General features: G+C 42.8%; 1 protein-coding gene across 1 annotated transcript; it reads right to left on the reverse strand.

Moving 5' to 3' along the window:
- Positions 1–519: 519 nt before the first annotated feature.
- On the reverse strand, positions 520–26,528 carry myef2 (myelin expression factor 2). The gene is made up of 17 exons (XM_083652583.1): positions 26,335–26,528; positions 25,423–25,634; positions 24,587–24,639; positions 21,160–21,167; positions 20,950–21,043; positions 17,779–17,970; positions 17,522–17,675; positions 16,490–16,539; positions 16,325–16,385; positions 15,414–15,494; positions 11,980–12,033; positions 11,694–11,804; positions 7,487–7,585; positions 7,272–7,331; positions 3,698–3,861; positions 1,982–2,033; positions 520–1,777 (listed from the first exon to the last, which is right to left on the reverse strand). Exons 1-17 carry the CDS (start codon positions 26,493–26,495, stop codon positions 1,611–1,613), a joined length of 1,773 nt encoding a protein of 590 aa, XP_083508709.1. The 5' UTR covers positions 26,496–26,528; the 3' UTR covers positions 520–1,610.
- Between the last annotated feature and the right edge of the window lie 125 nt (positions 26,529–26,653).

Genomic DNA, 26,653 nt, shown 5'->3' on the forward strand with positions numbered 1-26,653 from the left:
GTTCTACAGAGTACCGCAGGGATGACGACGTATTTTTGTAGGCTTAAACAGAACTCACCGCCATGTTGGTTCCAAGAGGGAAAAAGTCTATGGGGATTTCACAAAAATGCATCAAATAAGGTCTGTGGTTAACAAAAGTTTATGGGCGCGATCATTTGTGTTCAGCAAGATCATCTTCACACACGTGGGCCACTTTGACTTTTGAAACGTAAATGTGTATTTTTTTTAACGTGATTTTCAGTAAACATTTCAACAACTTAGTATGATTTGATGCATTCAAGTGAAATCGCCATGTTAAATCCCCATAGACCTTCGCCCTGACGAACCCAAGTGCTACTTCCGGACTCCCTTCCCGCGGTGCTCTAGTCACTGTGTATTTTAAACATGTCAAATCAAATCTATCCATCTAACCAACCAATCAAAACTCAGGAAATAAAGGTGCCAACTGAACTCTCGCCACCTTGTCTTCGTTTATTCCAAAGTGGGTGGGTGAGTGACAACAAAAAGCAGCCATCATCATCCAAGTCATTCTGATAAGCTTTTATGAGCAGGCCCTTACTGCCCACAAGGAAGAAGGTGGAATGAGCCATAAATAGCACACACAAAAACTTTCCACTTGTCTATATTACTACTACTGGTCAAGAATAGAATTACATTTTTATCAATGTTGTTCATACCTGGCCCCTGCTGAGTTCATGTAGACATCATAGGTATTTTAGCACTGACATCTGTAACAATGGCATTTGAATCAAATATGGCAACCCTTGACTCGGACAAAAGGTTTTGCTGAAATAAAATGACAAATGATCATCGTGGAGCGAAGGGAAATTCATATCGCTTCCTGTTAAAAAAAAAAAAAAAAAAAAATAGTAGGCTAGAGACCATTACTGATGTATGCCCAGAGCAATTTAGAGAGAGTGGCGTCAGCGGAGGACCAAAATGCGTGACTCATTAGCCAATGAACAGCCAGGAAGGGGTCCCGCGCTACTTTTGAATGTTAAAATAAAGCTGATAGTGTACAATTTGATAAAAAAAAGAAAATTCAAAGTACAACACAAACTGTCCATTTTGCGGCAACTCGACAGTGCTTCTTAATCCAGGACCTTACTTCCTGGAACTCTTGAGAGTAAAAAACTGGTCCATTGGAGTGAATGGAGATGTCGCTGTGTATGCCCATTGAGTTCTCACTGTTTTTCCCCTGCTGCCTTCATGAGCAACGTGGAATTCCAAACTTCAAGAGGTCATTTTACTGTATGTAGCAAATTGGAATCGTGTTGAACAGAACGACACCTCAGGTTCAGCTAAACACACATTGGGATGATGGACAACGTGAAGACGTTGATCTCAGTAGATTTTACAACCAACCAGGTTTTAAAAATTAAAAAAGTTTATTCAATTAACTGCCCCACAAATTAAAAAGGGTTTACAAAACAGATGGGGAGGAAAAAAACTTCACAATCTAAACAAAAAAGTTTGTAAAACAGTGGACATGATGGAGATACAGTGGACATGATGGAGATGTGGAATAACTGTTTTTAAAACAAAACAAAAGCTCGTTGGCGAGAAGGTTCGAATGTGGACGTGTGTTAGTGTGACTTCTACCAAAGCTTCTACAGGTTATCGTCCACGCGGACGTGCACGTCTCGGCCGTTGATCTTGGTTCCGTTCATCAGCCTGCAGGCCTGCTGGGCGCTCTCTGGAGAGTCGAAGCGCACCGTGCCACAGCCCTTGGACTTCCCGTTCTCGTTCTTCAGGATCTCTGCGAACATCACCTGCCCTGTAGTGCACAGACAGGAAGGAGTTAACCCTGTGGTGCACAGACAGGAAGGAGTTAACCCTGTAGTGCACAGACAGGAAGGAGTTAACCCTGTAGTGCACAGACAGGAAGGAGTTCAACCGCTTTCAAATGCTGATGGCGCACAATGTTTCACAAGCGCATCTTCAGCAATAAAGATGAGATTGATATTTAAGGAGGACGTACCACACTGGCCGAACTTCTCTTTCAGCTTCTGCCAAGTAAGATCATAGCACAGCTGCAACACAAAACCAAGAAAGTGCATCAACAGATGATATCTGAGGCTGGGAGAGGATCAACACAGCATGAGATCAATAAGAGACGGGTACATAAATAAAGCAGATACAAATGGATTATTAAATCAAGACTAGGAGGAGTGGGAAAATAATCTCACAACTTTCAAATCCTACAGTTAAAGTGATAATATGGAAGATGTTCATCTAAAGAAATGTCTGTTAAGTCACTATCTGTCTGGCATTACGGGTGGTTACTATGGCCGAACAAACTGAGTAATGTCACATAAGAACACTGTTTGGACCTCACCGGCAATTACAACTTATCGCCAATAGGTGTCACCCAAGAGAACAAAACTGAAAGCTTCCCCATTATCACTTATGTAGAGCACCAGGGCCCAGTTGCACAAAGCACCTTAAGGTTAAGATTTCCCTTAGAGTCCGAGTTAAGGTGTCCATAAAATAGAATTGGCTGCACAAAACATCATTAAATCTTCTCCATAAGGTTAAACATTTGAAGGAAAACATAAGCACAAGATTTAAGGGTGTTGTGTGCAGCCGGTTCTATTTTATGGACACCTGAACTCTGACTCTAAGGGAAAGCTTAACCTAAGGTGCTTTGTGCAACTGGGCCCAGGTAATTAATCTAAACAAACCAATCCTAGAATTAGTCATTTACAGTATCTAACTCCGTGCACTTACATTTCAGATCTGTGTACGTACATATCTAACTCCATGCACTTACATTTCAGATCTGTGTACGTACATATCTAACTCCATGCACTTACATTTCAGATCTGTGTAGGTACATATCTAACTCCATGCACTTACATTTCAGATCTGTGTAGGTACATATCTAACTCCATGCACTTACATTTCAGATCTGTGTAGGTACATATCTAACTCCATGCACTTACATTTCAGATCTGTGTAGGTACATATCTAACTCCATGCACTTACATTTCAGATCTGTGTAGGTACATATCTAACTCCATGCACTTACATTTCAGAGCTGTGTACGTACATATCTAACTTGGTGCACTTACATTTCAGATCTGTGTAGGTACATATCTAACTCCATGCACTTACATTTCAGATCTGTGTAGGTACATATCTAACTCCATGCACTTACATTTCAGATCTGTGTAGGTACATATCTAACTTGGTGCACTTACATTTCAGATCTGTGTAGGTACATATCTAACTTGGTGCACTTACATTTCAGATCTGTGTAGGTACATATCTAACTTGGTGCACTTACATTTCAGAGCTGTGTACGTACATATCTAACTTGGTGCACTTACATTTCAGAGCTGTGTACGTACATATCTAACTTGGTGCACTTACATTTCAGATCTGTGTAGGTACATATCTAACTTGGTCAAGTCAAGTCAAATTTTATTTATATAGCACCTTTCATACACAAAGGCAATTCAAGGTGCTTTACAAAAAAATAATCGAAAAAACAAGCAGCAAAGCAATGCACATATAAAAAACACATAAAAAACACAGCCGACAGTTTTAGTTAAAATATATACTCAAATTAACAAACATGAAACATTATTTCTGTTTTAAATAAGTTACAAGGCATTCTTCAGTATTATTATTACATGTACAGTCCATTTGTTGGAAATGTACAGGAAAAAAAATTAAAAATTGGTGCACTTACATTTCGCACAAAGACCTGACAGCCTGACAGCTTGGCCCCAGAGCCTCTGTTGGACATGCCTCCACCCATGTGGGAAGCTCCGCCTCCTCCATAGCCTCCAAAGCCACGGTTCATCCCCATGCCGCCGGCCATGCGATCCATCGACATATTGCCCATTCGGCCACCTGCAATGGACACACACACAGGGACACACACACACACACACACACACACACACACACACACACACACACACACAAAGTGAGCATCTGAGAGGAGGGACCCCTCTGCTGTGTTCTTAGACGCTGCAGTATATATAGGGGATACAACACTATAGCGCTGGCTGGCTGCACACAGTTATGAGGAGGATGGGGATTTCAAGATCAGGTTCTCCTAAATACCATCATAATTGCCTTGCATAATAAATAGATACGTTTTGACCATTTCAGCACATTGATACGCTAACATCAAGTCTCACAGTCTTGTGCTTAACCCTCAAACTCGCCTCTCCTCAAATGAAGTTGAAAGCGGTGGTTTTAAAGTGCATCTAAACGCCGTCAAAAGTCTCTGATTAGTCCCTGCCTTGGTATTATTACCTCAATGCAATGTTTTAGTTATCACAAAAGATCGACGTAGCCGTCGGCTACACTGTTTTTACAGGGAGAGGAGTGCAGAGAGGTTTCTACAGGGTGACCAGGAGAGCAGAGAGGTTTCTACAGGGAGACCAGGAGTGCAGAGAGGTTTCTACAGGGAGACTAGGAGTGCAGAGAGGTTTTTACAGGGAGAGCAGGAGTGCAGAGAGGTTTCTACAGGGAGACCAGGAGTGCAGAGAGGTTTCTACAGGGAGACCAGGAGTGCAGAGGTTTCTACATGGAGACCAGGAGAGCAGAGAGGTTTCTACAGGGAGACCAGGAGTGCAGAGAGGTTTCTACATGGAGACTAAGAGAGCAGAGAGGTTTCTACATGGAGACCAGGAGTGCAGAGAGGTTTCTACATGGAGACTAGGAGAGCAGAGAGGTTTCTACATGGAGACCAGAGAGGTTTCTACAGGGAGACCAGGAGTGCAGAGATGTTTCTACATGGAGACCAGGAGTGCAGAGAGGTTTCTACATGGAGACCAGGAGTGCAGAGAGGTTTCTACATGGAGACCAGGAGTGCAGAGAGATTTCTACATGGAGACCAGGAGTGCAGAGAGGTTTCTACAGGGAGACCAGGAGTGCAGAGAGGTTTCTACAGGGAGACTAGGAGTGCAGAGATGTTTCTACAGGGAGACCAGGAGTGCAGAGATGTTTCTACATGGAGACCAGGAGTGCAGAGATGTTTCTACAGGGAGACCAGGAGTGCAGAGATGTTTCTACATGGAGACCAGGAGTGCAGAGATGTTTCTACATAGAGACCAGGAGTGCAGAGAGGTTTCTACAGGGAGACCAGGAGTGCAGAGAGGTTTCTACATGGAGACCAGGAGTGCAGAGATGTTTCTACAGGGAGACTAGGAGTGCAGAGAGGTTTCTACATGGAGACCAGGAGTGCAGAGATGTTTCTACAGGGAGACTAGGAGTGCAGAGATGTTTCTACAGGGAGACCAGGAGTGCAGAGAGGTTTCTACATGGAGACTAGGAGAGCAGAGAGGTTTCTACATGGAGACCAGGAGTGCAGAGATGTTTCTACATGGAGACCAGGAGTGCAGAGATGTTTCTACATGGAGACCAGGAGTGCAGAGAGGTTTCTACAGGGAGACTAGGAGTGCAGAGATGTTTCTACAGGGAGACCAGGAGTGCAGAGATGTTTCTACATGGAGACCAGGAGTGCAGAGATGTTTCTACATGGAGACCAGGAGTGCAGAGATGTTTCTACATGGAGACCAGGAGAGCAGAGAGGTTTCTACATGGAGACCAGGAGTGCAGAGATGTTTCTACATGGAGACCAGGAGTGCAGAGAGGTTTCTACAGGGAGACTAGGAGTGCAGAGATGTTTCTACAGGGAGACCAGGAGTGCAGAGAGGTTTCTACAGGGAGACTAGGAGTGCAGAGAGGTTTCTACAGGGAGACTAGGAGTGCAGAGAGGTTTCTACATGGAGACCAGGAGTGCAGAGATGTTTCTACAGGGAGACTAGGAGTGCAGAGATGTTTCTACAGGGAGACCAGGAGTGCAGAGAGGTTTCTACATGGAGACCAGGAGAGCAGAGAGGTTTCTACATGGAGACCAGGAGAGCAGAGAGGTTTCTACATGGAGACCAGGAGAGCAGAGATGTTTCTACATGGAGACCAGGAGTGCAGAGAGGTTTCTACATGGAGACCAGGAGTGCAGAGAGGTTTCTACAGGGAGACCAGGAGAGCAGAGATGTTTCTACATGGAGACTAGGAGTGCAGAGAGGTTTCTACATGGAGACCAGGAGTGCAGAGAGGTTTCTACAGGTCCAAGTTCATTACATGCAAGCTACGACTTCTCTCCACCCTCGATGCATATTCATGTTGAGAACAAGGCGCAGCACATTCACCTGTACACCTGCCTCCCACTCATGAATATTAATACAAGAATACAATTAGACGAAGGAAAGTCATTCTCATAGGCGCTATAATATTATGTAGACCGAGCAGACCGAGGTCACGTATCCACCTGCAACGCTCAACGGGGTAATGTGGCCTCGCACATTTCTAATCGTACCTTCGGGCGGGGGAAAAAAAGACCGATCAGCATTTTGCTCCATTTTCTTGGTCGTCCAAAAATTCCGTTTTCTGAAAGTGTCCATGCAGATGTTCGACACGATAGTGCTGACGTTACTGTCACAGTCACGACGAGGTAACTGACTTTGGAGACAGTGGGAGCTATATGAGAAGTCTATTTCAATTAACCCATTGATACCTGATGCAGCATTTGTGTGTGTATCCCTTTAAGACCGCGAACCGCGGTAACGCGGTTCGCGGTCTTAAAGGGCTACACACACAAATGCTGCATCAGGTATCAATGGGTTAAAAGTTGATGAGAAAAGGCAAAGGATAGAAGAACGGATGTTGGGGCAGATGGGAAGCGTTGGCAGTCACTGTGACAACTGGCAAAATCTACATGTTTTTCTTGAATGGAGCAAGATGAAGAAGGGGCCAGGATGACATGAATGATTTTAGATGTTACATGATGAGTATGCTTTGATGTGGTACAGGTCACACATGGAGAGGTCACATGCTGACGCAGCAGGAGCAAAACAACAACAACAATAAATAATAATAATAATAATAATAATAATAATAAAATATGAATTTAAAAGGAGACAAAACACTATTCTGGATACACGTGTCCCATGCTTGTTGATTCATATGAACAGGAATATTTGAGCAGGGCCAGTGCTTGCACACACAGGGGCTTGAACCCGCGGGGTCTGCCCGTCTAACTACGAGGCCACCCCGTCACCCAGCGTCGATTTTAGATTTCATTCAACCTGTCATGATAGTAGTCATTTCTTCTTTCACATGTCATAACTATTGTGAGGATTATTATTAACTTTTGAACTGTCTTGTGTGTATACGTGAGGGTCAAGTGATGAGCTGAGAGATAGGCTCCAGGGAGAGAAGGAAAACGAGGGATGGAATTTGTGACGTACCTAATGCAGTCCCCATGTGTCCCATGCCAGCACTGCCCATGCCTCCTCCAAAACTTCCACCTCCTCATGAGAGAGAATGCAAGCCGGTGCACATTAGATCACAACAGCACAAAGCTCAAAGCCAAACTACTAACTACTGTCTGCTGAGTTCAGTATGGATGAAGTAGTTCAGGCCGGGTTTTACTTGAAGCCAGTCAGAATGTCACTGTACTTACCCATTGCTCCAAAGGAGTCGCCAAATCCTCGGTTCATCCCCATGTCACTGCGGCGAAAGTCCCGATCCATTCCGCCTATCATGCCTGAGTGGAACATATCTAAACATACATCATCCTCATCATCACTTTATTAACAGACACAAGGTCCAGTGTAAAAACAGACAATACATCAAATCATAACATACACATACCCCCCCAATACATTACATTAACTCATTGAGTGCCAATGACGACAATCGTCGTCAATTCGATTAGTGACGTAGAGTGCCAATGACGACGATTGTCGTCAATTGCGTTTTTTGACGGTGGGACGTGGATCAAAGCCTATTACATCTCCTATAAAAATATGGGAGCTATTGAAGGTGTATAACCTATTTTACAGACCCATTAGGTGGCGACAGTGCTCTCCAGATTAGAGAAAGGTCCGGAAAACAGCAGGAAAAAGCCCCGTGATGAAAGAGAAACCGCTCATGCTGCAGCCAGAGCCATATAGATGGCTCTGGCTGCAGCTGACGTTGGCTGCGAACAGCAGTCAATCCGCGCCCACAACTGGGCCCCTCTGCCTCTGTCTGTCTGTCTGCATAGTTTCTCCACACGATTAGCCGCCAGAAAGGCAGCACCTGACGCCGAAGGGCCAAACCTTTCCATGCAGTCCGGTTTGGCATTTCCGTGTCGCGCTGGGAGCCGGCGCACAAAAACGGAGCGCTCCGAAAATAGACTGGGTGCGTGAGGCTGTGTGTTAGTGTGGGGAGGAGTTTGCAGCTGAGGGGGGGGGGGAGGGGGGTGGGGCACACAGGGCACCACACAACTACACCACGTCACTACATCAGAAAATATTAGCTTCAGACTCAGTGAATGTGCTTGAAATGCTTCTTTTCACAAAAGGCGGAATATCTCAGCTTCTAATTTGAAACGTGTCTTTTTGCTCAAAACAACCTATCTTCTCCGGCTCATAACTAAAGAACGGAAAATGGTATCAATAAACTTTTTTTTGCAGATGATAGAAGAGAGTCTCATCGTTCTTTGTGCGTGTTCGGTGTTTACATAGTAATATCACACAATATTCTGTGGGCCTCGAGAAATCACTGAAAACGCTCTGAAACTCTGGCACTGGGAGCGTCCGTTCTCCAAAAGTGGCTGGCACTCAATGAGTTCAAGAGTGGTACCAATGTGCCCAGATGCTGGACTGGTACTTAATACTGTAGCACTGAGACCAGGTTGAGACAGCAGCATGATAATCAAAGTTCTGAGACACATTAAGACGACAGATAAACTTGCAGGTCAGATTTCTCAGCAGGGGATGAAAGGTGTTAGACTCCTGCACCACAAAACATTTCACTAGCACTGTAACACCTTGGCTTTCTGTGCAGAATCCTCATGCAGTCATTATAAGCAACCTGAAGCTTTTGAATGCTAGCCTGCTTAAACTTGACCCACAAGGGGGCAGTATAGAGAGGAGTACAATAGGCTCTAAACAGGCTAATGTTGACCTCATCAGAGCAAAAATAAAACGTTTTCCTCAGCATATTAGCTTGTGTGCATTAGGGCTGGGTATCGCCACTGACTTCCCGATACGATACGATTCCGATACACAAGGTCCCAAGTCGATACGATTTCCGATACGATACGATATCGATATTTTAGTTACAATACCAGTTTTTCTTTGATAATGGAAGAGATTCTCAAAGAACTAATGCTGTAAATTGTACAAGGAACCCTCTAACCTGGTGCATTATTAAAAAATATTAATATTTACATTAAGAATTGACCATAAAGCAAGCAGTTACATCGTGTAATTATTTTTTATTTAAACATGACCAACATAGTCATTCAATCAACATCTTATCTTTCTTTACAGTCTTCTGTCTCTTTCTTTACAGTCTTCTGTGAGAAGCCAAACAAATTTAGATTTCCACTATACAACAGAATCATTGAGCAGCAGCATGTTGTAAACAGTATTTCATAAAGTATAAATGCTTTGTAAATTAAATTAAATTAAATAAAGCTCATGAACATTTCCAGTTCACAAACATTATAGTGCAAACAGATTTGAGGTCTGTACATCTGGCTCATGGTGCATGCACAATGCACATGTAGCCTACAGTATTTATGTTTTTGTTTCAACTACAAACATAAATAAACGTCAACTTGAAACTATGTTTTAACTACCACACAGCGCCTATAGAATTATAGCCTATGTTTATAAAAATATATATATATATATATATGCATTTTAAAAGATCGATACTGGGATTTATGTATCCATACTTGTTCCTTCACATGAATATCGATTCAATATCGATATATAGATTTTTTTAACCCAGCCCTAGTGTGCATACAAGACACGCCGCTGAATATACATGTCAACATCATCGCTCATTTGATCAGTAAAAATGTGACCCAAGTACTTGGTTCTACAGCACACTTCCAGAACCTGTCCTGACATTTCCAGAACATGTATTTTTTTTGTATTTACAAAAAAATACAAGTAAACTTTTACAAAAGTTTCCAAAGACACACAGAGGTACTAGAGATGCTGCGATCCGATCATGTGATCGGATATCGGCGCGATATCAGCCAAAAAACATGGATCGGATCGGATCGGATTCCAGCGAAAATGACCGATCCAAGGCTTCGATATAAGCACTCCATTCCATGACTCCGCTCCAGGATTTCTATCCAGCATGCTGCAGCAGCAGCACACAGAGGCCGCGTTGAGCCTAGGATGGCCAGGGCCAAAACGTCAGACACACCCGTCCTTAACCTATGTGCGATTCGAAATCACGCGTCCGCACCATAGACTGGCAAAACATGGCCGCCCCCAGTGTGGCTGACAGTTTCAAATTATAACAAAACAACCACTATTGCAATTTGCAATACATGTCCCGCAAGGTTTCTGAGATTAGGGGAAAGTCTGAGCTGGCGTTACGCTAAACCAAACGTGGGGATGAGGCAGCGGATTTGTTTTGGCGTTAACGTTAGCTGTTGTGATGATGGCTAACGGGGCTAACGTTAGCTAGCTGGTTAGGCTATCTAGTTGCAGGGCAGCGCTCCACAAGCTTGTTGTGACCAAAACCCCCGCATTTAAAGCATTTCATACTCCCAGAGCTGGCGTAAACCATAGAGAACCTCATGCATTAGCCTACCGTACTCAAAATGAAACGTCCAGGGTTTGTGTCTCCAAAATCAACTAACGCTAACGTTACATGCAAGCTAACGTAGCTAGCTGCGGAGCACTCATGATCTATAAGGAAAACGAATGCGCACATAGCCTACATAATTGTCAACATCACATACATGTATTTTCTTTAATCTAGACTACAGGCATCATTTTTCAGTCAAAAGTGAAACGACACAGATATGATGGCGTATAGTGAGGCTTTCCATGCCTCACTATAGAACTGGCCCCATGCAAAATTCAGACCGCTTATATGTTGCCGTCATGCCAATAAGAGTCTAAATGTAATTTTTTATGTTTTATCTGCAGACTAAGCAGCTAGGCTTTCGGTTCTATAAAAGCCATTATTTTTTGTATTGACTATTGAGTGATACACTTTACTAAAAAAAAATATTATATCACAATAGTGATGTCAGATTTGCTTAGGTCAGAGCTATGGAATATTAAATCATCCATCTTTGCTCACAACATTTGCCCTTTCTTTCTTCTTCTTTTTTACCCCAGATGTGCATAAAATACAGGTAAAGAACTTATGGAAAAGTCATGGAAATCCATTGGTCAAAATGTGTATGAACCCTGAAGGGTTAAATTGAGCATTTATGAGAGATTTCAAAAATATCGAGATATATATCGTGTATCGCGATATAGCCGAAAAACATCGCGATATTCTTTAGAGGCCATATCGCCCAGCCCTAATTTGATTGTTATGTTTTAGTTTTACATCAAATGAATTAGATGAACTAAATCGTTTACATACTATATTACCAAAGCACACACATACATACCTAACCCTAAAAATGTTTGTTGCCTGCTAGCTATCAGACAGCATAGAGAGACTTAAATATGTGCTGTATCGGTATCGGATCGAAATCGGTATCGAATCGGGTATCGAAATTTGATCGAAATCGGATCGGTTTTGAGCTAAAATATCGAAATCGGATCGGAATTGAAAAATCTCGATCGCAGCATCTCTAAGAGGTACCCGTTACGAAGTCACTGAATCCTCACATCTCTGCACACTTCCCTTACCTCCCATCCTGCCGACGGCCGCCATGTCTCTCCCTCCGAAGCCGCCCATGTTGCCCATGCTGTCCATGCCTCCGCCCCCGAAGCTCCCTCCTCCTCCTCCACAGCTCATACCTGTGTGAGAGGCAGCACAACAGGTTAGCTCCCTCCTCCTTCACAGCTCCTACCTGTGTGAGAGGCAGCACAACAGGTTCACCAGCGCTCTGCCTTCTCTCCACAGAGGAGGGGAGAAGCCCACCAGTCCAATGACTCACACACAGACAGCAATGAAAGGTAGTGAAGACCTTACCTCCTCCTCCTCCAAGTCTGTTCATGCCACCACCGAAACCTGGAACCTCCATACCTAAGGCAGAGAACCGGCACCTCAGTGTTTCCCCCTAGGCTTCTTTTGTGTGTGCCATTTTTGGCACAGTTTTGAGCAAAGTGTTTGCCCTGCTGCCAATTGTGACCCTGAAGTCAGTGCTTATAGAGAGCTCCAGGAACGAGTCCGGAAATCATCCATGCTAACACTCCTGGTTCTTCACTGTTTTCGCCTATGGGACTTTTGAATGGGTTTTTGGCGCGATGCTTCTAATAAGGTCTCTGGGCAACGCAAGCTTAATCAAACGCAAACCAGTGTTTAGTAATATCATCTTCACACATGAGGACCACTTTTATGAGTTTTGAAGCTTTTACGTGCCGTTAAAAGGGCAGCTAGCTAGCAAACGGCTAAATGAGACTACACTGTTGAGTCGACTGGGATATATACGTCAATAACGTCACCACTTCAAAGGACGAACACGGAAATTTTCTTCCCTCACCTGGTTCAGCCCCGTTCAGCCCGGGGGAATCAGTGCACACATCCAACAACAGTCCAGGTTGAGTGCTGACGTGACGTGGAAGCCTATGCGACAGTGTGTAGTTCTGGATTAGCTTAGCTCGAGCTTTTTACTTCTAGGGCTCGCATTTACGCTACAAAACTCATGAAAGTGGTCCTCATGTGTGAAGATTATCCGACTGAACTCTGGTTCGCGTTTGATTAAGCTTGCGTTGCTCAGAGACCTTATTTGAAGCATCGCGGCAAAAACCCATTCAAAAATCCCATAGACAGAAACAGTGAAGAACCAGGAAGTCCGGGACTTCCGCGTTCTGACTACAAAAATACGTCATCCCTGGGGCTCTCTATTGTTGTCATGAAGTGTGGGGGGGGCGGGGCTAATGCGGAGGGACGTAGTCTGTTTGAAGCCAGCCTTAAGCAGAAGAGGCCAGGATGAAAAACAAAAGATGTGGCCAACCAAATTATTTTATTCTCGTTTTGTTCACTTTGATTTCATGAGAATAAATAAATAAATATTTTTATTTTATTTTTTTGCTGCTGCTTCGCTCAGGTGTGCAGGTATGCATTTGTCTTATGTGCAATGTACAATAAGCAGTGAAGTCAGGGTCGGAATCTGCAGCAGGGCAGACTGTACAATTTTTTTTATAATAAAATAATCATTTTTGAAGCAATGGTAAAAACTGCAGCAAGTCAGTCAACGTTGTGCCAATGGGTACCGATCTATGGAGAGCTAACCTTTGGGAGCAGCGTCAGCCGGTTCCTAAAACGTTGCAGTTTGGTAAAGCCCAGAATGTTAGTTTTGAGCAACTTGACTTTTCTTATCTTTATAACCTTCAGACATTCAGAGTGCTGCAGGGTCACTGGATGAGCCAAGCAAGTAAGTATGGCTGCCAAGAGCTGAGGCTTTAATGGTTCACACATTAACTGAGTATATGTTTGTTTGCTGGTGTATTAACACATTCACTGCCAACAACGTGTAAACACGTTTTCAGAATCCAGCTGTTGACTGCCAACAACGTGTAAACACGTTTTCAGAATCGATTTTTTTTTTTGACGGTGGGACGTTGATCTAACCCTTTTACGTCTCTTATATAAGTATTGGACGTGTACAACGTGTACAACCCATTCCACCGACCCACTAAGTGGCGACAAGGAAGTAGGAAGGCAAGCAAAAAGCAGTGTGATCCATTTCCATTCTCATGAAAATGGGTGGGCGGAGGCGCTTTCGTTTCCGCGCTGATTGCTGGCGGTGCGGGATTGCAAACTTGCATAGTGGATTGCGGATGGAGCACACTTTGAGGCACGCAGCGTAAATATGACCAGAGTCGCAGGGGCTTCATCGGAGCTCTCGGCCAGGGCTCCGGGAGGCGGGCGAGTCCAGCCGGGCTTCCTCGGGGAGCGGCCACGCAGACAGGCACAGCCAGGCACAGCCGCACAGCGGCAGCGGGGCAGTGAGACTGGTGACACGCTTGTGGTGCAGCAGGCTATTTTGCAAATTGGAAACAGCCATAAAAGGCTTTTAGAATGGGATTTTCAACCCATTCTTTTTTGTTTCTTTTTCGCTCTAATTTAGAGTAATTTAATTTCTATTCAGAAATTTATTTGAGAGGTCGAGAGTATGAGAAAGTGCATTTGCACAGGTAGGAAAGTGCTTGTGACAGGGCGCTGCAGCCAAGAAGAACGCCCACGGAGGGAGGAGTTGAGCAGAGGGGAGTTTCCTGCTGTTATGGAGGAAATTACTGTTCAAAACTATTGTTTAGGTCTTACTGATGCCAAAAATGAATGGTTAAAGTGATCGAATTTCACAAAAAGCCGTTTATCTCTGAATATTTTTTCTGACGCTAAAACCATGCTGTATTCAATTGCTAATGCTTACATAACTACTAACTCTACAAACTAACTCTTTTAGACAGAGAAAGTACACATTCTATTAGTACTTTTGAGATATTGTATGTTCACAAACTCCAAGCAGAAAATAATCCTCGGCTCTTGTAAAATGAGCCAGAATCCTCAAAAAACGGCTTGGCAGAAGCTACCTACAGCAAAAAAAAACGGCTGGCAGTCAATGTGTTAAGTATGAAGAGAATACTGCTCAAAGTTGATGATGATGTTGGTGAACGCCATGTTGTTGTGTCAATGTGTTGTTGACCATCTAAGTTCTGTCCCATTCAATGACTGATGTTTAGACTTATCAGGAATGATACAATTATATTACAAAACAAACAAATAAACAAAAATTAAGAATGCAGAACTTTTTGAAATGACACTAAACCTCAATTAGCATTTAGACATATTGTCCTGTTCACAATGTCATTACTGAGGCCCATCACAAACACTGGCATATACGGTATATGTTGTGTAGTATGTGACATATGTATGTTGTATGTTGTGTAGTATGTGACATATGTATTAGGGGTGTCAAAAATAATCGATTATAAGATGCATCGCGATGCGGATGTCAAAAATCGATTACCGGTACTAAAATAAATAAATAATAATAATAATAATAATCAAATAAAATATAATGGAAGTACATGCAGTTGTTTATTTTAATTATGGATCATAATACAATGCAATTCCAAATGCACTTTTATTTTAAAAGTAGCCACACAGTGAGAAAAAAGAAAGTGAGAAAAAATAAATCATGTATTGCGGAAAAAAGTGATGCATCGATTTAAGATGCATCGAGATGCATCGATAATCGTAATCGAAGCCCTCTGAATCGTAATCGAATCGTGAGGCCAGTGAAGATTCACAGCCCTAATATGTATGTTGTGTAGTATGTGACATATGTATGTTGTATGTTGTGTAGTATGTGACATATGTATGTTGTATGTTGTGTAGTATGTGACATATGTATGTTGTATGTTGTGTAGTATGTAGGAGACGACTCAGAGCTGACTGACCTCCAGGTCCTCCGCTCAGATTGTTGGCATTAATGGGCTGTCCTCCTGGTCCCAGTCCCATCCCAACACCTCCTAGACCCCCTGCACACAAAACACACACTTTAATATCCCAACACCTCCTAGACCCCCTACACACAAAACACACACTTTTATTCAAGCACTTTGAATAAATGTATGAATACATTATGCATCAAGGAGAATATAGATAGCAACAGTTACATACTGTATCCTGGCTGCATATGAATCAACTAGAAAATGTTGTTTGTGTTCTCTCAATAAATGATTCTAACTTCAAACATTCATAGTACAGTGTTTCCCCTAGAAAAGATTTAAGGCCTGGAGGGATTTCGAAACGTACCCCGACCGCAACGGTGGGGGCCCTCGCTGGCGACGCTAAACTTTTAGCTAACCTGTCCTGTTCGCATCTATGTTCGCAATGGCATCCCCAGTATCGCCATACTATTATGGGATGTGCGTTTCCCAGGCAACGACACACGTTGACACGTTTTGGAACAGCGCCACACGCTGGCACGACGCTCCTAAAAGCAAAATGCTTATTGTTTTGAATGATTTGGCATCTTCTATTACCGTCAACACCAGTATCGTTGTATTGTAATAATATGCCATAAAGGTTTATTGAAATTTGGGGGAGAGCAGGAAAAAAAAAAAAAAAATTTAAAAATTAAAAATGGTAGGAGAAAAACTGTAGTCTCTAAAGACCTTAAGTTGGCTACTCTACTTCCTATTCCACTAGCTGAGGTAATTGTGGGTATACTAGAAACAGCTTCATCACTCAGCATTTAGAGGTATAACTATAACTAGTCATTTGTTATGAGCATGGCATCTTCCCTAACCTGTAAACCTGTCAAAACTGAGAAGACTTGAATTTGGTGGGAACACAGTTTACTTACTCGGTAACTGCGGTGCTTTTTCTGCTTGACAGAAATCATCGGATGGAAGAGATTTCTCATCCTATAAAACAACAACAAGATAAATGTAAAAAGACATTATTCTTATAACAACATGCTCTGCACAACTTCAGTCGAGTGAGAAGATAAGCAAAGATAACAACATACCATTTTAACATGCATCTGTCTGTCAAACAGCATCTGTCCATTGAACATGGCTGAAGTCCAGAGTCAAGGAGAAGGTTGCTATCAAACGAGAAAGGATTGTTCTGTGTGTGTGTGTGTGTGTGTGTTTTAGGTCTCTTTCACATATAAGCTGGTGGACTCGGTGCGATTCGGTGGGTGAAGTTGCAACATTGTTGTGATTTTCATTTGGTCTGGTTCTCTTTCACACAGCAATTTGTCACAAGCACCAAACTTTCTGAACAATGTCAGGTGGTCGAAACTGTCACTCGTCTATTGGACAGAATAGAGAAGGGAAATATCTCCTCTCCAGCAGGCTTCTTGCCTGGCTGAGGACTGACTGAACAACACAAGTGAATCCGCAAAACACAAACCATGGAGCAACACCACCTGCGATATTGGGATTTCTGGTTTTACTTTGGTGTTACTTTCAAATAAATATTTAACAAGAATGTGCCCAATATGAGCAGCAGATGAGGCAGAAAGCTGTTCAACATTTCATTCTGCAGATGAGAGTAGCCTACGTACCGAAGGAGAAGGCAAGCCAGCTGTTGAGAAATGTGATGTTGTTATGACGACGTACGTCACGACGCGGCGTGCAGGTACTGTACACGTGTGCACGCCGCAGTGTTTGTTTTGCTCCCTTCTACCGTCTTCTACTCATGATGCACTGCATGAGTGCATCAGATGCACTGGCGCTCTTGTGTTTAGTCCGGTTTGCTTTCACACAACAAACGAACGGCGCCAGGGTTCACTTGGAAGCGAACCGAGACCCACGTTTTCAAGCGGACCAGAGTTTGTTTGTTTGTTTCGCCACAGAGTTCGTTTGCGCTTTCACACCACCCCAAACGAAGCGCACTATCCGAGGAAACGAACTCTGGCGCAATTAAAGCGGACTAAACAACTTATATGTGAAAGCGACATTAGTATGGAGAGTCAAGGAGAAGAAGGTTGCTATCAAACTAGAAAGGCTTGTTCTGTGCGTGTGTGTGTTTTAGTATGGATTCTGGAGGATACATATGGACTGCACCGCCTCCCATGGCTGCTCGAAGGTGACCGTTCCCATTCCTCTGCTCTTGCCGTCCTTATCCTCCTTGACGTCGGCCCGCTTCACCAGACCAGCCATGCCGAACACCTCCTTCAGCTTCTTCCAGCCCACCTTGAAGTCCAACTGCAAAACAACAACCGCCATCGGTCAGGAGGATTCATGTACAGACAGTCATCTGGAGCTCGATTTATATTTATTTATATTTATTACTGTGTGTCCTCCTCACATTGGCCACAAACACCGTGGCGCCCAGTCGTCCGCCCTGCAGCAAGAGGATGAACTCGGGCGGGATGTTGGGGTTGTTGACGATGGAGGGCGGCACAATCAGCCCGCCTGGCCCTCCGTCCTGTCCTCGGCCTCCCTGGTGGACTCCTCCTATGCGCTGCAGCACGCGCCGCGCGTGCTCCCCGTCAGGGTCCTTGTGTAAGAAGCACATTACAATTCATCTCTTATCCCAGATAATATAGCAGCCAAGAATACGTTCATTTCCATCGTGTCACTATGATACTACCAATATATTAACGTAGGGTTCATTCATACACCTTTTCCAAAGTCAAATTCAAGCATTTTCAAGCGTTTTCAAGGTGCAATTTCAAGCTTTTGCATCCACCTTACGGCTATGGTAAATTACATATTTATATACATAATTATATACTCAAAATGTTTACTTCACTTCGTCATCACATTAAATCAAATGTTATTGTGCGAGAAAATAACACAAGATTATGTTTCATGACAGCATTGCTGTCAAGAAACAACCATTTTGCATATAGAGAATGGTGGGGGGGAAACAAAGTTTCAAAACAAAGTTTCCACATTGATAGCAGGTTATAGCCTAAGGCTATAACCTGCTATCAATTGTTTTTAAGCTCAATAAACACAGATCTAATATCCGGGAAACTGAAATCATGCCAGACACGTTGACCGACACCATTTTTGTCTAACGGATGGACAGAAGGTTCCAGGTTGCTGGAACCCCCATCGACCAAGGAGGACGCCGTCCAAATCTCAAGACCGTGTCCACAAAAACCCTGCAGCCGCCTGAAAATCCTCTCCTGCGAAAAATGGCTGTCCTACGAGCAGCGATGGCTGACGGGAGTATTCCAGGTAAAATGTGAAAGTCACGGTAAGAGGAGAGGAGAGCAGAAAGATGATTGAAGAAGCCAGATTAATATTGTAACACTGTCTGTTTAATGTGCTCCGGGATATGGACCAGCCCTCTGTAATGGATTAATGCTGTCTTGAATGTGTTTCAGGATATGGACCAGCCCTCCATAATAGGGAAACTGGCATCCCAGTATGATGAATGGGGACAGCTCTACCCTCGCCTGAGCCAGCTGGCGGCCATTGGCCCCCACGGTACCCATCTCCAACGTGAACTGCAAGACAGACTTCTCAATTATCAATAAGGTAAGACATTTAATTGTGTGATTGCTGACTCGGCAATCTAATATTCTCGCTCTTATTATTATTAATCTGTAGAATTTTGGCATCTAACTATTCCTTCACACTTTAACTCATTGAGTGCCAGCCACTTTTGGAGAACGGACGCTCCCAGTGCCAGAGTTTCAGAGCGTTTTCAGTGATTTCTCGAGGCCCACAGAATATTGTGTGATATTACTATGTAAACACCGAACACGCACAAAGAACGATGAGACTCTATTGTATCAGCAGCAAAAAAAGTTTATTGATATCATTTTCCGTTCTTTAGTTATCAGCCGGAGAAGATAGGTCAAAAACAGAAAAAATTGGCGTTTCCATCTAGAAGCTGAGATATTGAGCCTTTTGTGAAATATAGCATTTCAAGCACATGACTGACTCTGAAGCTAATATTTTCTGATGTGACACCTCAAAAATAATTTCCTTCAATAAAACAGTGAAAACAAAGGAATTTTGTTTGGCAAAATAATATTTTTTAGCTGCAACCAGCAGCGCTGGCCCCTGCGTGCGCAGACCCTACACCTTCTTGCTGGTCTTGATTTACTGCTGGTGGGCATCAGATAGCTTGTTTGCCTGTCTCTGTCAATCGAGCCTGCTGTGTGGGTGTTGTGTGTTGTACGCTGCCCTGCGTGCCCCACCCCCCTCCTCCGTGGGAGTGTCTCTGCGCGACTCTGAGTGTCGCTGCGTTTGCTCTCGCTCTGCTTTTGCTCCGTCTGCACTGAAAAGTGCGCTGCATCCCCCCGCTTTTTCACAACCTGTCGCCGGCTCCCAGCTGAGAATAATGTAACTTTTCAGAAAGAGGCTGGTGTCGGCAACTAAATCATATGGAGGGGCTATCGCAGCGGAGACGGAGGAGCTCAATTGTGGTGTCAGCAGATTGACTGCTGTTCACAGGCACAGCTAACGTTATGCTTCATGCATATCGATGCGATTTCCGTTTCCTCATGACTTCTTCTCTCTTTTCTCCTGGCCTTTCTCTAATCTGGAGAGCACTGTCGCCACCTAATGGGTCGGTAAAATAGGTTTTACACATTCAACATGCCCCAAAATTTTACAGGAGATGGATCTGGCTTTGATCCACGTCCCACCGTCAAAAAACGCAATTGACGACAATCGTCGTCATTGGCACTCTACGTCACTAAAGCAAATGACGACGATTGTCGTCATTGGCACTCAATGAGTTAAGCTAGAAACTAACATTCAAACTTTTAAAAGGTTCAGCTTTTTTCGGACATGGTTGTTTGTGTTCAACTTTTTTTTTATATCTTTTATGCTTTTTTCCTCACTTTTTTTTTATATAACGGGGGTCATTGGACGGAATGTTCACACTCATCGTTTTCCCAACCCAATTTAGATGAAACGACACCCACATCTGTATGACAAGAGCCTCGACGGAAAACAAGCCATTGGGTCGTATCGTCACTTTTTGGATATTATCATCAACGTAATCTTTGCCTTAACCCCGAGATTAGACCTTCAGGAGACCTCACGCCCAATTGTAACTTCAAATGATTTTTGTGATGACCGATTTACAAAGATCCACTTAGATCTTCGCTCCTGCTGGAAGGCTGCAACTGCCTAGACTTCCCTGCAGATTCTCATGACTTACGTGACTGTTGATCAATTCTCAAATTGACCATGAATCTTGCATCAATAGATGCTCAGTCCATAGTCTTACAAGGACCATTTGAATATTCTTCTCCCAAGACTGAATGCGAAAATGTTATTTTACTTTCTAAATGGATCATCTGTTATTTGGTTAGAGTGCTTTTTCTTTCTTTTTTTTACTTTCTAGCTGCAGCTATTTTGAGAAATACTACACTGAAAGAAATAAAAAGTGAAAATATATGTTGGAAAAGTGCAACAAACCAAGTAAAACAATCCCGATTGATAATAATGAAGTAAAAAATTATTGGGATTACAATTTTTTGCCATAATTGACCTAAAATGTTCCTACCTCCTTGATGTTGAGTGGCCTTCCGCTCAGCTCATGCTTGTTCATAGTTTCTATTGCCTTCTTGACAAACTCTTCATCTTTGAACTCCACCACACTGGAGACAACAGAGATACAGTATCACATGAGGCCATGTAAAATTGAAATAATAACGATAACAACAATAATATTAATATAATAATAAAAGTTGGAGAGTATGACGGACTTTCTTACCCACAACCCTAACCAAGGAGAATCATGGAGATCAGGTAGCGTATACATCCAGAGTGGAGGGATTAAACAAAACACCGTTACAATCAAAACAAAGCACATGAACATTATTGGGTCATTCCATTTCAACTGGGAGCTGGGAATGTGACGGTTCAAAGGTCATGAGCTCCGACTGTGACGTCACGTGCTCGGATTTTCTCTGCCGAACTCAGGGGAGCCTCACCAGCTCCCCGACCTCAAAAATCCAAGATCCACCCTTCCTGTCTGTCTACTGTCCTGTCAATTAAAGGCAAAGATGCAAAATAATAAACCTTAAAATATATATATATATATATATATATATATATATATATATATATATATATATATATATATATATACCGTAAATTCCGGACTATAAGCCGCTGCTTTTTCCCCGTTTTTTGGCCTTTTTTGGCCCCTGCGGCTTATATACCGGTGCGGCTTATCTATGGATTTTTTCAGAAAAATAAAAAATAAAAAACGGAATTCTCTCTTCTTTAGCACTCTTTCTAACTATAAATCCACTTCTGTTTTAATTTCCTCTCTTGCCCTCTTTTCACCACACCGCGGACACTGTGTGCACTGTAAAAAAAAAACACAGGTGGTGTTGTGTTATGTTGTTTTGTTGAAATGTTAATAAATGGGAGCTTCCTCAAACAGCCATCTCTTTCCCGACAATCCCCTCTGTGCACGAACCCTTACATATGGTAATTAAACATTAAAACACAATTAAAAAAAAAAAAAAAAACATTAAAACACCCGCGGCTTATAGTCCGGTGCGGCTTATATATGTAACAAACAGTCAATTTTGCTGGTGCGGCTTATAGTCCGGTGCGGCTTATAGTGCGGAATTTACGGTATATAAATAAAATACTGTTTATTAGCACTTCTGTCTTTTTTGTGTCTCATTAAATCAGTTACACACACAGTACTGTCTAACGTCTGTTTGGACATGTTGCTACTAGGGCTGGGCGATATGGCCTCTAAAGAATATTGCGATATTTTTCGGCTATATCACGATACACGATATATATCTCGATATTTTTGAAATCTCTCATAAATGCTCGATTTAACACTTCAGGGTTCATACACATTTTGACCAATGGATTTCCATAACTTTAAACCAAATTTCCATGACCAAACATTTTGTAAAGTCTCGTGTATACATGAAAAAGTCAGTGAGTAAAAATATTCTAAATGTAACTAATAACAGATTACAATAATTGAAAAACTAACATAGTTAGTCATCATTACTAAAACACATTACTAGCCCCAACACTGACGACAACAAAGAGCTTAGTAGGGCTGGGCAATATGGACCAAAAGTTATATCTCAGTATTTTTAGGCTGAATGGCGAAATATGATATATCTTGATATTTTCTACAAAGTGGGCTAGATTTTCAATTGTAAATTGGGCTGGGCGATATGGACTCTTACAAAATATATTTACTATATTTATGTGATTTTTGATTAAAAAAATCATCAGTGAATAATGATATAATGAATAACGTTAAGTGGGTAAAGGCAAATAATAGAACAGCTAGAACAGTCTGTCTGGTAAGCTCATAAAATGACCACTTTACTGCAGCCTTTAAAACCAGGAAAAGACGAGTATGCAGTATCACAATATTACCATAACAAAATCTAAAACAAGATCTAGGTCTCATCTAGTCACAATATTGGCCAGACCTAACCTTGAGTGCCACGCAGAAACGCTGAGACACAATTAGCAGAAAAACATTATTAAAGTTGATTATCAATCTGCTTCTTTAAATGGTGTAGTGACGATAAATTACTTCGTTTTGAGACACGCGCGCGCACACACATGCACCTCGCTGTGTTGACTTGACTCTTTGGGGTTGACTTTATGGAGCCGATGGGTTTGGTGCATGTTTTGCAGATAACCGCTGTTTGTTCAACATCGTCCTTGCTATACCCAAACCACTGCCAGATGATGGATTCTCTACTACTGGCTCTCAGGTTTCTCGTCCTCCACGCTGCCTTGACAGGGGCGGGTCATGCCTTCGCCTAGCCTTCGCCATAATGGGGAAAAAAAATATCGCTTGATGGCGAGTGTCTGTGACGTCGCGTAGCGCGGGCGAGTGTGTCTGACGCAGTTTGACGTATGCATGTGATTCCTCCTCCCTTCCTGTTTGTCTGAGTGTGAGACGGTGTGAGAGGGAGAGCTGGCAAGAGGAAACGCGAAGCGAGTCATGCCGGCGGCTTAAGTTATAAACAATGTGTGACAATTATACTCGAATGTTCGCGATATAGTCATTTACTACATCTCACGTGGCACAAGCCTCGATACATCGAGTATATTCGATAGATCGCCCAGCCCTAGTTGCTACAGTGTTTGTATGCTCAAAATACCATGAAATGCGCTATCATCAACTGTGATTGCTAACAATGGCTAGCACTAACCCTGGCTGGTTTCCCCGACTGTTTAAATGGAACGTCAACTCAGATGTGACGTCACTCGTGACTCAACCGTGAATTCCCAAACTCCCAGCTTAAATCGAAGGCAGCATATAACATTTATATCAACATGCTTCTAGTATTTTCTATACTGCATGTTGGCCAAATATTTGGTTGCCAGCTTGCAGCAGGCTTTTGTTTCGTGATCAAGTGTGTTTTAATTAAACTTATGATTTAAAGTGCAGTAAGTGCATATTCTTGTCATTATCCAAAAGCACAACAGTGTTCCTAGTTTACAATATTTTGGTCTTTAAAAAATGAAAGTAGGGCTAGAAAAGGTTTGGGATACCCAAACACATGTACTGTGATTTAACATCAACTTTGTTCAAACATTTGAATGGTGTGCACTGAAATATGAAGGTAGAAAGTTACAAATGCATTAGTAGATTCATAGAATACCTACTTTGGAATGTACCAGTTTTACCATGACAATAAAGCAAAACAGTGTATATAGTATGCCTATAGATATGGCATGTTTTCGTTTAAGTTAAATCTTGAAAAATCTACAATATCTTACAGAATAGTTTTGTTCCTGAAGAGAGAGTTGTGCGATATAAAAGAATTGCAATGTAAGATTTTGAGACAGTCAGGGTCAATAAGACAAATCAGTCACGCAATCCACATTTCCCTGCTGTGGAAAATGGCCAAACAGACAAACTTTGACACCAATTGAAATGACAACAACAAAAACAAAGGTGTCCTCTTAGAGGAGTTCATTAGGCTACTTTTCCAGAATCAACGAGACATCTCCGTTTCAAATGAAAATCAATCATTAGCCATCTATCAGGCTCTAAAACACAACCTATCTCCAGTTCAGTAACATATCATAGAGGGACCCAAAGGATCAGTACCTAAAAAAAGCACTTGATGATAAAGAGACTGCTGAGGGCATTTAAAACCTCGTGCAGCGAGTTTGACCACATCACTTACCCTTGACTTTCCTTCACCATCCTTAAAGAGCTCCACGTACGTAACCTCACCAACTACATGAGACATACAAAGGAAAAATACCAAGAGAACAAAGGGATTTCAGTCACCACGTCTTCACGTCGCCGTTGGCCTTGGCAATGCCGCTAGAGATGGAGAGGTCCCATTAATGATCAACAGTCAGCCCAGACCAACATCCCACCAGACAACACCATGCCATTCTGGGCAGTGACTGAGACACCCGCAGGCCAAGGCCAGAGAGAAACACAGCTACATTCAACATGGGAAATTCAACAGACTTCAATATTGATCAGTTGGACAACAACATTCCATTGATGGCAGTTGAGACTTTTGAAACTGTCCTCTCACCTTTCAAAAAGGCATATATTAAAACCCCATAGATCAGAATGTAAGGTAGAGCATAACAATGGTTTCATTGATAGAATCATGGTTCACCTTACAACAGATGCAACAAAATCATACAACAGTCAATACTACTACTGGTTTGAGGTTACATTTAGGAGCTGACAATACCATAAAACAAGTAACAAAATAACTAAGCTCATCTTCCTTTTCTCACAGACATAACAGTCCAAACTAAATTGGTGTCCAACCAAAAGAGTTGAGTAAAACTCCAGTAAGATAATATCACACTATTCTGGTTCCCTACCATATACCATATCATGAAGGGAATCCAGAGAAAGGTAAGAACATCTAATTGACTACTACTATAAGCAGGGTGATCCATCTGGTAACAAAGGAAGAGAGGTCAAGCACTTCAGATCAGCTGAAGAGACAGAGAGCGGGAAAGCATCGCCCCCGACGTCCCGATAAAATACCTTTCTCCCGCATTAGATCTTTGATAGACTGCCACTTCATATCGTAGGGGATGTTGCTGATGAACACCCGGTTCCTGAGACCACCCTTCTTGTCTCCCGCGCCACCATGTTTGTCTTTGTAGGGATGGTAGCGGTTTCCTTTTCGGTTCCCACCAAAGGTCTTCTCTTTATTTTCAGCCTTTTCTATGGGTGCCTGGGTTTCTTCGTCGTCTCTACAAAACATATCAAGCAATAAGTCAAGAGTATAACTTAACGCCTAAACGCCACAATCACTAAGCACAGTCAGTCCTTCAAACTGTGATGGGGCATTCCATTCATTCATTGGTTGGTTGACTTGATGACTAGTGCTAGCAGAGCCATATGCAGCTAACATTACCTCAGGACAGAGAATGTAAACAACGTTACTACAGGGTGGTGGGCTGAGAGGGGTTTAGCAGGAACGGTTATGTACTGATCACTGATTGTAGTGGTATGATGATTATGCGAGCTGAAGCCGGCATTTTTGATTACGTAAGCCCGATGATAGTGAGTGATACAACTCGCTGGCTTTGGCCAGGCTTAGCTAACGTTAGCTATCAAGCTAGCAAAACAAAACAGATTCACACCCACCCACTAACCAAGTTAACGTTAGCTGCATGTGCGCTATTGCACTGTACACCTAGCGTTAGTTTAAACGTGACACATTTTGAGAGTCTAACGTTAAACATAAAATAACAAAGGTTAGCCCTTATTAGGCGCCATGTTAACTATCGTTAGCTTAGCTAACCGTAAGGTTAGGCCTCACCTTGCAGCACCTTCGCTACCCATTAGCTAGCTAGCTAGCTTAGCTAACGTTAACATAGGACTCCATCTTAGCTAACGTTAGCTAACCGCTGCTCAGACGGAATCGCTCAATAAAACATTGTTAGTTACGTTTTCACGCCGTTGCCATTGGCGGTGTCTTGGGATGATCCACCATCGTCCTGAGATGATTCCTCCCCGGTTTCATTCGGGACGGCGGCCACAGCGGGTTCCTCTTCCTTTGAGAAGTCATCATCCTCCAGAAGAGGTATAGGTAGCGTTAAATCTTCCATGTTGAACACAACGCAAGATGCCCCTGTGGTCGCTACGCAGTTCAAAGCAGCAGCAGCAGCAGCAGCAGCAGCAGCAGCGATGTTTGCCTCCAAGTAACGCGAGACTTGCAATGTGTTGCTAGGCAGCCTCAGAGGGCAGCCTATGATGCACACAGAGG

The sequence above is a fragment of the Poromitra crassiceps genome, assembly GCF_964638095.1.
Source record: "Poromitra crassiceps genome assembly, chromosome: 16".
NCBI classification, from domain to species: domain Eukaryota; kingdom Metazoa; phylum Chordata; class Actinopteri; order Beryciformes; family Melamphaidae; genus Poromitra; species Poromitra crassiceps.

Bases quoted from the DNA above. Each gene is read 5' to 3' on its own strand.
- myef2 (XM_083652583.1), bottom strand. From the start codon at position 26,495: ATGGAAGATTTAACGCTACCTATACCTCTTCTGGAGGATGATGACTTC. The intron at 16,540-17,521 runs GTATCCTCCAGA...TCTGGACTTCAG, and splicing joins GGAGGCGGTGCAGTCCATAT to CCATGTTCAATGGACAGATG. The intron at 15,495-16,324 runs GTAAGTAAACTG...TTTTGTGTGCAG, and splicing joins AAAAGCACCGCAGTTACCGA to GGGGTCTAGGAGGTGTTGGG.